Consider the following 13237-nt stretch of genomic DNA (forward strand, 5'->3'; position numbering starts at 1 on the left):
TTGCATTTTTCCCAAATATTCTAAAGAAAAAAAAAAAAGCATACTATTAGAGTTGATGCTTTCCAATAGAATCTTAAAGCAAGTTTGGATGCAGTGTATATCTCTTGACTGTATCTTTTGATGTTGGATAGACAAAGATCTGATAAAGAAGAGGAACGGTCTCAATACTGTGCTTGATACCCAACTCTTGGTCAGTGCATCAGAACAGCAACTCAGTAAAATCTCCCACTCCTCTTGGATCTCTATAGCTGCCTTCTTTCTCACAATATAAGACCTCCAAACTCTCTATAAGTATTGGAAAATGATGTAAGTAAGGTTATGCCTTCGTCTATATAGCTGAGATAAAGTCTCGTTAAACCAAAAACGACATCCTTAAATTCCAACTCAGAATAATCCTAAAAATGTACTGGAAATGATGACACCAAGTTTAGCCACTTCTTCCAATACCAACAATCACTGCACAAAACGTTCTCCTACTAATTTCACTATATGAACAAACAACTAAAGAGATCTTTTAACGATAGGTCGATAGCGACGGGTTTAATTTAAGTTCACCTGTTCAGCAAAAGCCAACAGAAAGAGGTACCTGAATATAAATAGCTGCAGCATTAGCACGTCTTGCATAACTGCGTAGCTCCCTCTCTTGAGACACTTTAGCAAGCAAAGCATCCCGTGATATCTCTCCACTGCTGGCGCCTCTAAGGGACACCTGATGCATCATCATCATGCACCAATTTTAAGAATATGCAATCAACCTTTGATCAACAATTTTGAAGCAAACTGAAACATAATTTTCAATTACCAATCCTAATTAACTTTTACATAAAAACAAGTTAATTCCCTCGGAGAAAAATAGTCTAATATTCCGAAAATGAGGCATATCAAGCTTCTTCTTCACTACCAGGAGGCTTAAAACTTCCACAAAATCTGAGTCCTATAAGAATTAAGAGCCCTAAGTTTTCCTAGAAACAAGGTGTCAAAAAAATTTAGTTTCTAGACTTACATATGGTTGTAAGCTATAATAATGCACAAAGACTAAACAAACCAATTGTATGTTTCTAAAAGAAAGTTTAAGTTGTATAACTTTCCAAACCCACTTAGTTTATAATATTTTAACGTAGGATATTGGTTTGTATTTTAACACATATCCTATATTACTAGATAAAATACTAATTAAACATCTTGTATCATCTTCAATGGTAATTCTACCATAGCCGTTGACACACCAAACTTTTAGTAATCGCGCGAAAACAATAGCCCAACAAATAGCTGAGGTATCCAAGGAAAACAATGTACCAGCTTTTTGGTTTAATACTGGTCTAATTATAAACACAATATCTCTCCAATCTTTGAGTATCTCACTTATGTCACCAAATTCCTAAAAACAACAACCCGATAAATTTAATTAAATTATGTATTTTTATTCATTAATATATATATATATATATATATATATATAACTTATGTGCTTAAATATGAATAAAACATTGATACTCCTAAATTTTATTCTTGTTGTTGTCATTGTCCTCTCTTATGAAGTTCTTGACCTCTTTATTGAGGGTTATTTTGTGGATTTGAAACACATCAAAATCTGTACAAAGATTGGAATTCTTTTGTTAAGTATCTTCTTCTTCTTTCTGCACATTGTTGTTCATCATTGCAAAAACAACAAATCTTCATACAATTGATGTATTGTAGAAGTTTAATTAGCTTTATTAGTAGAGATTTTTTTCACTTGGTTTCATAGATTGCATTCCAATTTGGAGAAATTTAAGTAATACGCGTTCGTTTTTTTAGAAGATAATTTGACGCTAAATTCAATTTGAAGAGAATTTGACGCTAAAGTATATCCATATTCATCGCTCCGTTAAACACCCGTTACAATCATTGGATATATTTTAGCGTCAAATTGAATTTTAAAAATCAGTATTTCCTATATGTATAAATTTATGAGAAGCCTTGTTTACATTTTGGCGCATAATAAATAACCAAGATGTCTACCTGAAGAGAGTCAAATGCCTCTACAAATTAACTCGGTCATGTTTTAAGATAATTAAGAAACACAAGACATGATTTAATAATGGTCTTCGCACTACCAGAAAAGGAAACGAAGCAGCGATGGAAGAGTGTGATCATTAGAGTAAAGCTCAAGACTGAAAATAAAACAATTGCTTATTATTAGTTAGGAGACAATAAACTTGACTTCTCATTTCAACGGACACGCTTTTTCGAAGGCTTCTTGCTCTTTCCTACACAAATCAAACTCGTTGGTGTAATAATACATGCATCCAACGTAAGCATCCATCTCCTTGGGGCATCTCTGGTGAAGATCCTTCAGCCTGCAAATTATCATTTTCACCAGTTTTTAAGAACAAACTAGTCCACAATTGCAAACTACTCAAGTTCAGATCTTGTTATAGACAATGCATCACCGTCCTATGGTTTGAACAAAGTAAGTGATCTCTCAAGATATTATCACTCACTACACAACGAGTCATACAACAGCTTCCTAGTCCGAGATACTACTAAACAAATGGCTAGTTTTAAAGGCTTTTGAGTTCAATTACAAGCTACGGAAACAAAGGATCCTGCTAATATCATTTTCACCAGTTTTAAGAACAAACTAGTCCACCATTGCAAAATACTCAAGTTCAGATCTTGTTATAGACAATGCATCATCGTCCTATCCTATGGTTTGAACAAAGTAAGTGAACTCTCAGATATTATCACTGATCACTACACAACGAGTCAAACAACACCTTCCTTAGATACTAACTAAACAAATGGCTAGTTCTAAAAGCTTTTGAGTTCAATTTCAAGCTACGGAAACAAAGGATCCTCCTAGGGAGGTCATAATGTAACAAAGACTTGCCAAGTTCTAGGAAATGTTCTTATGTTCCTGGACCTTAAAAACACTGTTAAACCACATCAAAACAAGTCTAAAGACTACTACTCCTTTCTCAAACTCTATGATCAGAATCCCTAAATCTACAATGTTTGGCATTATCCACAACCCTCATCAATTTTAAGAGCTTACAGAGAAATTGAAACGAGAAATAAGAAGTTAGGATACGTACAGGCCAAGAACACAGCGAGTGACTTCACGACCCTTCTCGAGACACTTCTCTGGGTTAGGATCGTTCTTCTTGCATTTCAAGAACGCCATGTTTTCTTGCATACACCTGATTCCAATATGCTTCGCCGACGCTGTTAAAACCGCCGATGTCGGGATCGGATTCCCCGTTCCGTCCACCGCCGCATTCGCCTCCATAGCTCTAAGATTTTTCCCAACAAATCCCTATATCTATAGATTTGTATATAACCCAAAATTGAGAATCAAAACTTCGAATTCCAAAATGAAAATTCGATAAATAACGAAACGTTATCTCACCTTTATTGCAGATGATGACTCGAGTCTTCTTCTTCTCCACTGAGAGAGAGAACAAACAATTAAAGCGAAGAAGAAGAAGAAGAAGAAGAAGAAGAAGAACAACAACAAAAACGCTGCGTTTTTCATCTGGCTTTAATGGGCCGGTATTGGGCTTAATTTAAAAGCCTTTTTTGGTTAAAACAAAACAGAAAACCCCAATCACTCGTTTCTAGGGTTTATCTATCACCCCGTCATCTTCGTCGGCGAGATTAGTTTCGGACTCCGTCGATTTCGATTTCTCAGGTACGCTTAATCATTCTAGCTTCTTCGATTTTGATTTCGAAGATCTCATTTCATCTCCTCCGAAAAGGGTTCTTCCAGTTTGTTAATCGTGTTGTAATTTGATGAATTGGAGCTGAGATATCTAAATTCTTAGGTGTTAGATCTGTTTCTCCGCTTAGTTTTTCACTTTTTCTCATCTCTAGCTTCACCAGATCTGTTTTTGTCCTCGTTTCTAAGTATTTGTTGAGAGCATTTTTCATATTATAAGCTAAAAAATGAGAACTTTATACGTTTTTGGTCCCTCTGTTTTCATCAGTTTCGAGGGTTTTTTTAGTTCGTCCTAATGCAATCTCTGTAATGTGACGACATTCTCATACTTGTTGTGTTTTTCTAAAGTAGATATGGGTGACAAGAGGAAGAAGACGTTCATGTTCATCCGTCTAGTTTCAGCAGCTGGGACTGGATTCTTCTATGTCAAGAGGAAGAGTACCAAGGGACTTCTTGAGAAGCTCGAGTTCCGTAAGTACGATCCTCGTGTTAATCGTCATGTCCTCTTCACTGAGCAGAAAATGAAGTGATGACACACAAAACATGCTTGCTTGTTTATGCTATCATTCTTGTTACAATTTAGAACTTGTATCGAAACTGTTTGTTGAATTCTCTAAAAACATAATTAAGTGCAGTTTGATTAGTATTGTTATCAAATTTTAATAATTCCAACGAGAGCACGATATTTGTTAGATCCTCCTACTTCTACAAGTTGCTTACCCGACGACCTATATAACTTTAGTAGTTTCCATATGTCTGCATAATCCGACCACTCTTATGGCTGCCTAAAAGAATCACCAAACAAAAGCCTAACAATTGGAGATCTTTGTGTCTTGTTTTCCTACAAAACGTTAAAGAATTGTTTGGCCTTTTCAAGGAAAGCTAAAAAAAATGTCTCTACCTTAGATGTATGCCTAAATGCATAACCGGTCTTGTTCCTAATCGACCCACCGTATCTCTTTTATGTTAGGTCATGACTTTGACTTGAGATGACTAAGCCAAATTTTGGATGTCAAATCGAATTTTTCTTCCATTTTAAGAAGATTCAATGAACACATACACACTTCTCTTTGGGGATGTACATCAACATCGCATTTCACACTATCTATCGTTTTGTAAATACATAAAAAAAATACGCGCTGCAGAAACTAACGACTATTAAATTAAAATCTATGTATAAAATATGAATATATTATACGCGTAAAAAGACGATAATGATGATTTTATAATGTTTGTCATATTAAAATGTTTTGATATGTAGTTTTGGAATTATAGCTTTGACTATCAAAAGTTATCATGTTGTTTAAGAGGAGATGATTAAAAGGTTTGCTAATTAAATTTTGTGGTAACAATCAAAATGTTTTAAATGCTCTTACACACATTCATATAAAACAAAAACATCCGTCCATGACATATATGCATGTTTAAGTATATATATGAATGGGAACACAAGAACAATACAGATACAAATCACTAAATTAATATATTCATGAACTTTAAAACAGAACCCACCAAACCGCATTATGAGTTTCTTGGCAGAGGAAGAAGAGTATGATAGAAGCACGTGGTATATTTACGCAGGAAGGAAGGAGATAGAAGAAAAAATCTGGTGAGGTATTAATTAAAGACGCCATTATCTTAAAGATCATCTTGTGTATTTTGTTTAGTATATAAAGAATAAAGTTTAGCAACCTAAACTTAAAAAAAGTATTTATTTTTTCCTTTTATCGTTTAACAAAGTAGCTTTTACATTCTTACTTTGCAAGTATTTTTTTTAGAAAGGTATGCGTCCTTTCAAATCCAATTTATCTATGTTTATGATAATAGTACTTTTTTATCATCACATTACTACTTGTTAATTCAGTGCGTAAAGTGGTGAACTAAGAAGAGAATGATTATATTATATTTTCCAAGAAAGTGACGGCAATATCGGACAAGTTAACATGAGCGGACCCGTAGGCCGTAACGTTGAATTTTCTTCGTCAAAAAATTCAACGACAAGAATATGATTCCTTCTTCATCTTCTATTCTTCTTTGTCGATTTATATTTGCATATCTCAAATACGATTATAGAGATTTGACAACAACAACAAAAAAACGATTATGGAAAAATTAAAGAACAGTAATAAATGAAGACAAAGACAACGTACGTATAGTTTATAGTATAAGTGAACAAATAAAGTAATAATAATACTACATGTCATGTCAGTCGTAAAAATTACTAAGTATTAAATAAAAGCACAATTATTTTCATCATATTATTATTATAGTATTATTCATAATTTCATATACTATATACAGATTTGCTTCTCTCTCTCTCTCACACACACACACACAGTCTCTCAGAATATTTGTCGAGCGGATTTGATATCGTAATTTGATACGATATAGAATTAGAATTAAATCGGTTTAGATAAATTTTGGTTCGAGGAAGATGCAAGATTCGGCAGCTCAACAACCCGGAGTTTCTATAATCGTCGTTGGTGATTCTTCTTCCTCTTCTTCTTCTCTTCATCCTTCTTCTCAGGTAACCCCTATTCCAACAATCTGACCTTTGTCGTCTCTCCCTAATTTGCTTTCTTTCTTTTCTGGGTTTTTTAGATAATCAGATTACAAAAGGTAAATCTGAAAGCTTTATTCCTCATATAACATGTGTATCTGCAAGAATCGCTTGAAAACGTATCTGGGTTTTCTCTTGTTTCTAAGTTTTGGTTGTTGTTGTTGTTCTTTGTGATTGCTTGGTACGGTTTGATTATCCAGGAAACTACATGTCTTTTAAACTCCAGGGTTTATTTTCATTCAAAGATGTTATCTTTTGGCTTTTTCTTTCTATTTATTTTCTCTTCCTTTTGTGGAATCTTGGATTTTGATCAACGACATGAATCACTTGTTAGGTACAGAATCTGCTTTTGATTTTATTATTAAGAGAACAAGCTTGAGCCACTTGGGATTGTTTTATACATAAACAAGTAACTTTTCAGCTTTTTTTCTGTTGCATATACGAGTACAAATCCATTGTTTAGATCTTGCAGTTACTGGTTACTACAAAGCTTTTCTTGTCCCTTATTATTGACATACTATACTGTTTTTTTCTCAAAATTTGGAGGTATGTAGAGATAGCTTGTGTGATTCTGTTTAACCATCTAGATTCAAATCGATAATGTTGTTGTATGTCTCTTTTATGTGTTATAAATGTTTGTGATCATTTTTTTCTTATTGTTTAATTTGTGTAAGAGGAAGACCTGAACCTTTGACTTGTGTGAATAAAATGCTTACAGGGTGATCATCAGGTTAAAGAAAAGTCTACTGAAGATGTCCCCAGCTCTCAATCCAGTGAAACTCATTTGGATCTTTCTATACAAATACCGCCAAGACCTATTCCATTCGGTAGCGGCCGTAACCCAAAGAGCTCACTGAAGTCCACTAGTTCATTCAAATCTGGTACTACTTCCTCACCTAGAGGAATCTTGCGGAATTTAAGCTTGAAAAAGAAAGTTTCTTCTCAAACCGAAAGCGAGAGAAGCTCCCTCCTATCTCCCGGGCTCATGGAAACTGTGCAAAAGCCCACTACTCCCACTTCAACAACGTCGCCTTATTGGAAAAGATGCTTGTCACTTCCTAGTAGACATGCCGCAAAATTGTCTCCTGTGGTATCTACACAGGTTTCAGCTGGGATGCCTGGTGAACCGCCTAATGTGAGTTATTCTATTTACATTATAGTCCTCTGTGTTATGTCAATTGTAATATGCGTAAATATGTTAAAATTCACTCAAGGAATCTCCTTTCTTGTCCAAAATGGAGCTGGAAGTACTAAAGATTGGATTTTGTTGCAGAAAGATTATGTTTGTCCAGCAGTTCCAAGGTCCTTGTCTATGCCCGGAAGAAGAAACAAAGTGATTGTGCGATCCATCTCTTTCGACAACCACAAAGCCCGTGTTGCCAGTGAAACTAGTGCAGGTACATGTTTCTAACAGGTGTTAGCATCAGATCTTTTCCCAAGTTCTCATTTGAAAGTTGAGTTTAGGCAGTGACTGGAACAATCAATGCTAATTCTCCCTTAAACATGGAGCCTTATTTTCTTTTTGAATTCTCATTGAATCAAAAGATACAGACTTGAGGTATGGATGATGAAGATACGAGGGTTTGATTGGTTCATATGCAGTGTTTTTTAGTGTAGGGGATATCAACGTTTAATCAATAATGTGCATAATCAAATGGTTGGTTCAGCGATTTTTTCTGTTTGAGAATTAGAAAGAAACTTAAAACTTTCTTCGTTTAGATGCTATGTGTATACTGAATAAGATCTCTGTTCCTCCATGTTTAGCAGATCCTATCTCTCCTGTTCCTCCTGAAGAAACTGATGAAGAAATTCCCGAAGAAGAAGCAGTGTGCAGGATCTGTCTAGACGTGTGCGAAGAAAATAATACTTTAAAAATGGAATGCAGCTGCAAAGGTGATCTCAGACTTGTTCATGAAGCGTGTGCCATGAAGTGGTTTAGTACAAAGGGAACAAGAACCTGTGACGTCTGTAGACAAGAAGTCCAGAACTTACCAGTTACATTGGTTCGTGTGCCCACAACTAATCAACTAAACCACAGGCGTGATCGCAGTCAACCGAATATGCAGTCACAAACCGTTAGGTAACTTCAAGATTCTTCTTTCTTTGACCATTCTTGGAAAAATTACACAACTGATCACCGAATGGTTTGGTGCAGTGCTTGGCAAGAGTTTGTGGTGCTAGTACTAATCAGCACAGTCTGTTACTTCTTCTTCCTCGAGCAATTACTGGTAGCCACTGAAACATATTCTGTGTTTTGATTGACTTTGTTGTGAAAGGCATTGACCAAAAAAATTGATGTTTTTTGGTAGATTCGGGACTTGAACAAGCAAGCTATCTACATAGCGGCACCATTTTCACTTACGTTAGGCCTTTTAGCATCTGTTTTTGCCATTGTCCTCGGTACACAGAACCACTGCCTCAGAAACTCTTAAGTCTCTCTCTCTCTTTCCTTTTTTTTGCCAACAAAATTAAGAACGCTTCTTTTCATAATCTGACTCTGCAGCCATCAGAGAATACATATGGACATACGCAGCACTTGAGTTTGCGCTTGTGGGCATGTTGGTTCACATATTATATGCTACAGTAAGCAATACTCTCACTTATCGGTTTTCCTCATTTCATTATTGATACATGAAGATCATTACATTTTCCCAATCTCTTTGTTTCAGGTTAGACTATCTGCGATCTATTCTATACTTTTTGCAGGAATTCTTGGTTTTGGGATAGCTGTGTGCGTAAACTCGTTGTACCTTCATTATTTTACTTGGCGTGTACGCATTGCAGAAAACTCAAGCCCAGCATGAAATCTCTTTTTTGAGTTTGTATGTACTATGGAAGAAGAAGTTGTTGATGAGGAGATTCACCTGATCCAGCAGTAACCTGTAAAATGTATATATGTACACGCTCTTCTTCGAACATGTTACTGAAGTTTCTTTTTTGTGGCCCCTAAAAGTGTGTTTTGCCAGGGCACGATGAAAATTTGTGAAAGGGATGACATTGTGTATCAGATGAAAAGAGTAATGTATGTGATCTATTTTTTCCTTTTTCTTTTCTGGATTAAAATCCAAAGGTTCGAGAACAACAAAATATGTGAGTACAAAACAGAGAGGTTTTAGGTAAAACAAAAAGGGGCATTCCGAGAATCGAACTCGGGACCTCTCGCACCCAAAGCGAGAATCATACCACTAGACCAAATGCCCTTTTGTTCTAATATAGACGAATAAGTGTATTACAAAACTCGTTTTAATATGTATGTAACAAATGTTTGCGTTAGCTATCTGAGCTTTTTTTTGGTCGGAAGCTATCTGAGCTTAAAAACAGAAATTTCAACTGACGCTCTATTTTACAAGTGAAAAGTTAATAGTAGAAGCACAATATGACCAAAAAGGGTTTTCAACAATTTAATTCAACAGTTTCTTACTCTAGCAACAATGGAGTATAGAGACAAATGCTAGTTAAGTTTTAAGTCCGACTGAACCAGAAGAAGGAAAACGCAAGAGCTAGACAAAAAAAAAAAAAAAAAACAATCGCCCACCAGAATCATGACTTGATCATGTCACAAAACAACAAAGAGGGATCAAGCTTATCGACGCCTCTTGAGGAGCTTTGGTTTCCCTTGTCAGTAAACCTGTACGTACGCCTGAACAAAATAAAACAGGCTCCAAAAATCGTGACTTTAGCAATTCATGAACACAACAGAGCCTCTGATTGAGATAATATCAAGAGGCATATCCTGAAGGTGGAGATTGATGGTCTTAGTCTTGAGCTGCTTCTTCTCTTGATAGATTTTGAGAGACAGAGACCGGTAAAGCAGCTGGATCAAGCTCATACCAACCCTCGGTTACGCCTATTCCTTCTGTTCCATTTAATCTGAATGACGGAATACTGTGTGAGAACCTACAGAACTCATGAGGTGGAATCTCAAAAGTGTTTGATTCATCCTTTGGCATTGGACAGAAAACACATTTAAAGCCTTTCACTTTAGACAAGAACCCAACTGATACCGTGGCTCCCTCTACATGATCAGACAGTATCTCAACAAATTCATACTCGTACTTAAGAGGAGAAACTGCTTCAGCCGACCATTTGATGTCCCAGTTCTTGAAAAGGGCCCATATTTCTCCTTTCTTTGGGAATACTTTAAACTTTCGACCCCTGACTCTTGTTGTGCTGCGGACCAAATGTGAGAAAATGGAACACTCCTTCGTCTCTTCCATATTCCCTACTTCAAACTTACCAACAGAGACAGGTAAATTTGGTCTTTCATTCTCTTCATCTTGGTCTACCTCTAACCATACGTACTTAATCATGAAATCAGGAGTTGTTACTTTTCTTATGATAGCATAAAATCTAGGCATTCCCTCGTCTTCATCATAAACAGCCCACATCTGGCCGACTTGAAAACAGCTTTTTTCCCTCAACTTATCGAAGTCACTAAAATCAGGATCATCATAGTTTATCAAATTTGGTTGTGCTCCACTCTCTGAACTCAAATCGTCCTCTGAACCACTCGCACCAGCAGGGGTTTCCACCGGGTCTTCTTTTATCTTCTCTTCCGTGTTTATTCTCTCAGTTGAGCTATGCTCCTCATGCATCTGCTTTTCCTCTTCTTTCTCTTCACCGTTTTCAGGTACTAAGTCTACATCATCATCACTCAGATTCTCGTTATAGGAAACCTTCTGCTTGCTACGGACTGACCTCCGAGGCTTCTCTCCTCCTTTGGACCCCAAATCTCGTGCTGCCACAGTATCATTGACCACATCATCTTCTGACTCACTGCTACTTTCACTATCAGAGCTTTCACTACATTCAATTATATTCTTTCTCTTCCTCTTCCCAGTGTTTTTTGCAGTAGAGCCCGGCATAGGAAAACTCGCCTTTGTAGAGGAAACTTTGGGAGGATGTTCTGGACGCTTTGGAAACTCGCCTTTTTGCGGTTCACTGTAAGCCTTTTGGTCTGGAAATTTGTTCTGTTGCGGGAAGGATGTAGTCTGATATGATCCTTTCCCTGGTGGTGCATTCTGCGAAGATATTTCATAAGAAGTGAACTGTTTTTTACAAGACGCACAAGTGACTTCCTTGTTGACATATTCCCGACTATATTCCCACCTCGCCGGGCAGAAGGCACAAGATGTCCAAAAGGTTGCACGGTGACCGAAAGAAGCTGGTTGGGCATGAGCTTTCTGGTAAGGATGGCCGTTTTCAGGTCTCAATTCAGTGAAGATATTCCTGTTATTAACGCTTGCCCGGAACACAGGCTGTGTGTTATAATTCGGCACCTGTTGGGTTCTATACGGTGGTCCAGGTGCAGGCTTTCTCCAACTTCTGCGTTTAACGTCATGAAGCTTCCTTTTCTCTTTGTCCAAAAGTATCCTCTGAGCGTCACCAATCAATTTAAAAGCAGATTCAGCACCAGGGAGCTTGTTTTTATCAGGGTGGAGAAGAAGCGCAAGCCTCTTGTACTGTCTCTTGAGGATAACATCATCAGCGCTCTGCTCAACCTGAAGTATACCGTACCAATCCATCTCAGTGCCAAACAACTTCTCCGTTGCAGCACAGTGAACATCACAGACCATAATCATACGAGATATGTTATCAAGGCTGGCATCCATTTTTTGAGCCTTCAAAGCAAGCTTACGTGCAGCAGTAAAATCAGTCTTTTTCATCAAACCCTCCGCTAAATCTTTGGCTCTAAGAGCCTCATCTCTATTGATACTCATAATCAATCAAGCATAAGTATCATAGAAACCCCCAAACCCGAGAGAGTGATGTAAATGACCCCTGCTCTGATCCTGCTACATAATAAAATGAGATCAAACTTGTTTCAATTAGAGATCCTTGTGCTATATACAAACTACAAACTATAGTATAATTGCAAAACCAAAACATGGATGCACGTAAATCAGAGAAAACGTTCCTTACTGTAACATAAGAGGAGAGGATTGAAGGAAACCCAAATTAAAAAAAAAAAAAAATTAGAAACCCTAGACATGTGTCTTACGTTCTCTAGAGATACCATTTCAAGTCAGAAGTGATAAAATCAGAGGAGAATTAAAACAAAACGAGAGTTAAACGACGAATTCATCGTGGAATTGAAATATTCGAACACGGCGATACCGGCGGCGAATGAAACAGAGGAGGAATCAATCCCCCCAAAATTATAATATATTTAGAGGATCTGACGATTTAACGAATTTACTCAATGGAGAATATTTTGAGAAACTTACTGGCGGGAGTTAACCGAACGGCGGAGAGGAAGGAGGATTCCGACTAAAGTTCACGACGTCTCTCTGATGTGAAACTGGAAAAGCCCATCCCCAATAGATTTGATTAAGTTTTGGGGTTAATTGAAAGAAAAAGAAAATGACGTATTTTAAATTAATTGCAGATAAACCCTCCAACTTTTGTTAGAATTGAGATTCGCAAATTTACACTCAGTTTTATCCTAAACAATTGGGAGAAGAAAAGAAAAAAAAAAAAAAAATAGACAAAAGGAACAAACGCAACGTGAAGAGTCAGATTCAGATCCTAAAAGATTCCTAATCATTCTGATCGGAGATTTCAAATCAGTACTGGAACATGAAGAAGAAGAAGAAGAAGTAAATAAAAAGGAAGCTTACTTTGCCGAGGGAAGACGAAACGGTGTGTAGAGAGATTTTGTCTGGCCGGGAAAAGAAAACAAACTCAAACATAAAACTGATGACCAAGTTATAAAGTACGTGTGTAAGTGAAGTACCCCTTTTTGTTTTTTTTCGAGACTGATTCATTTTTCAAGTTGGCGGGTTAAATTGTCATTCCTCTTTTTCCCCCAATTCTTTTTTTTTTGCTTTGGCGGGAAACAAAAAAAACCCTTCGTGCCAAATAAAATTTTCTTTCAATTATTACAGTATTGTATAACAAAAATAAACCGGGAAAATATACCAAATTTTCGCACATTATTTTGGGTTAGATTTGGATTTAAATAAATTTAAGGGATT

At 36.6% G+C, this 13237-nt stretch overlaps 4 protein-coding genes and 1 non-coding gene across 8 annotated transcripts; 2 read left to right on the top strand and 3 right to left on the bottom strand.

Moving 5' to 3' along the window:
• Positions 1 to 2070: 2070 nt before the first annotated feature.
• Positions 2071 to 3519, bottom strand: LOC104744794 (NADH dehydrogenase [ubiquinone] 1 alpha subcomplex subunit 8-A). The gene is made up of 3 exons (XM_010465899.3): positions 3392 to 3519; positions 3078 to 3304; positions 2071 to 2339 (listed from the first exon to the last, which is right to left on the bottom strand). Exons 2-3 carry the CDS (start codon positions 3269 to 3271, stop codon positions 2207 to 2209), a joined length of 327 nt encoding a protein of 108 aa, XP_010464201.1. The 5' UTR covers positions 3272 to 3304; positions 3392 to 3519; the 3' UTR covers positions 2071 to 2206.
• Positions 3520 to 3554: 35 nt separating this feature from the next.
• Positions 3555 to 4343, top strand: LOC104744793 (uncharacterized). 2 transcript variants are annotated; one of them, XM_019236549.2, is made up of 2 exons: positions 3555 to 3673; positions 4052 to 4343. In XM_019236549.2, the coding sequence occupies exon 2, from the start codon at positions 4054 to 4056 to the stop codon at positions 4228 to 4230; it is 177 nt and encodes a 58-aa protein (XP_019092094.1). In that variant the 5' UTR covers positions 3555 to 3673; positions 4052 to 4053; the 3' UTR covers positions 4231 to 4343. The 2 variants fall into 2 exon arrangements, with proteins under 2 accessions (XP_019092094.1, XP_019092095.1); XM_019236550.2 differs by having other exon boundaries at positions 3610 to 3673; positions 4049 to 4343.
• An 816-nt stretch (positions 4344 to 5159) lies between these two features.
• Positions 5160 to 9304, top strand: LOC104744795 (uncharacterized). Of its 2 annotated transcripts, none has more exons than XM_010465900.3 (8): positions 5160 to 6227; positions 6979 to 7395; positions 7534 to 7657; positions 8025 to 8340; positions 8416 to 8488; positions 8570 to 8660; positions 8764 to 8843; positions 8930 to 9304. In XM_010465900.3, exons 1-8 carry the CDS (start codon positions 6135 to 6137, stop codon positions 9062 to 9064), a joined length of 1329 nt encoding a protein of 442 aa, XP_010464202.1. In that variant the 5' UTR covers positions 5160 to 6134; the 3' UTR covers positions 9065 to 9304. The 2 variants fall into 2 exon arrangements, with proteins under 2 accessions (XP_010464202.1, XP_010464203.1); XM_010465901.3 differs by having other exon boundaries at positions 5636 to 6227; positions 8028 to 8340.
• An 84-nt stretch (positions 9305 to 9388) lies between these two features.
• TRNAP-UGG (transfer RNA proline (anticodon UGG)) lies at positions 9389 to 9460 on the bottom strand. Its single transcript has one exon. It is a non-coding gene; the product is annotated as a tRNA-Pro (tRNA).
• Positions 9461 to 9637: 177 nt separating this feature from the next.
• LOC104744796 (uncharacterized) lies at positions 9638 to 13192 on the bottom strand. Of its 2 annotated transcripts, none has more exons than XM_019237396.2 (3): positions 12881 to 13192; positions 12488 to 12561; positions 9638 to 12055 (listed from the first exon to the last, which is right to left on the bottom strand). In XM_019237396.2, exon 3 carries the CDS (start codon positions 11978 to 11980, stop codon positions 10016 to 10018), a length of 1965 nt encoding a protein of 654 aa, XP_019092941.1. In that variant the 5' UTR covers positions 11981 to 12055; positions 12488 to 12561; positions 12881 to 13192; the 3' UTR covers positions 9638 to 10015. The 2 variants fall into 2 exon arrangements, with proteins under 2 accessions (XP_019092941.1, XP_087345087.1); XM_087488961.1 differs by having other exon boundaries at positions 9638 to 12052; positions 12881 to 13005.
• Positions 13193 to 13237: the final 45 nt, after the last annotated feature.

Source organism: Camelina sativa, chromosome 15 (genome assembly GCF_030686135.1).
Source record: "Camelina sativa cultivar CO46 ecotype springtype chromosome 15, ASM3068613v1".
Lineage (NCBI taxonomy): Eukaryota > Viridiplantae > Streptophyta > Magnoliopsida > Brassicales > Brassicaceae > Camelina > Camelina sativa.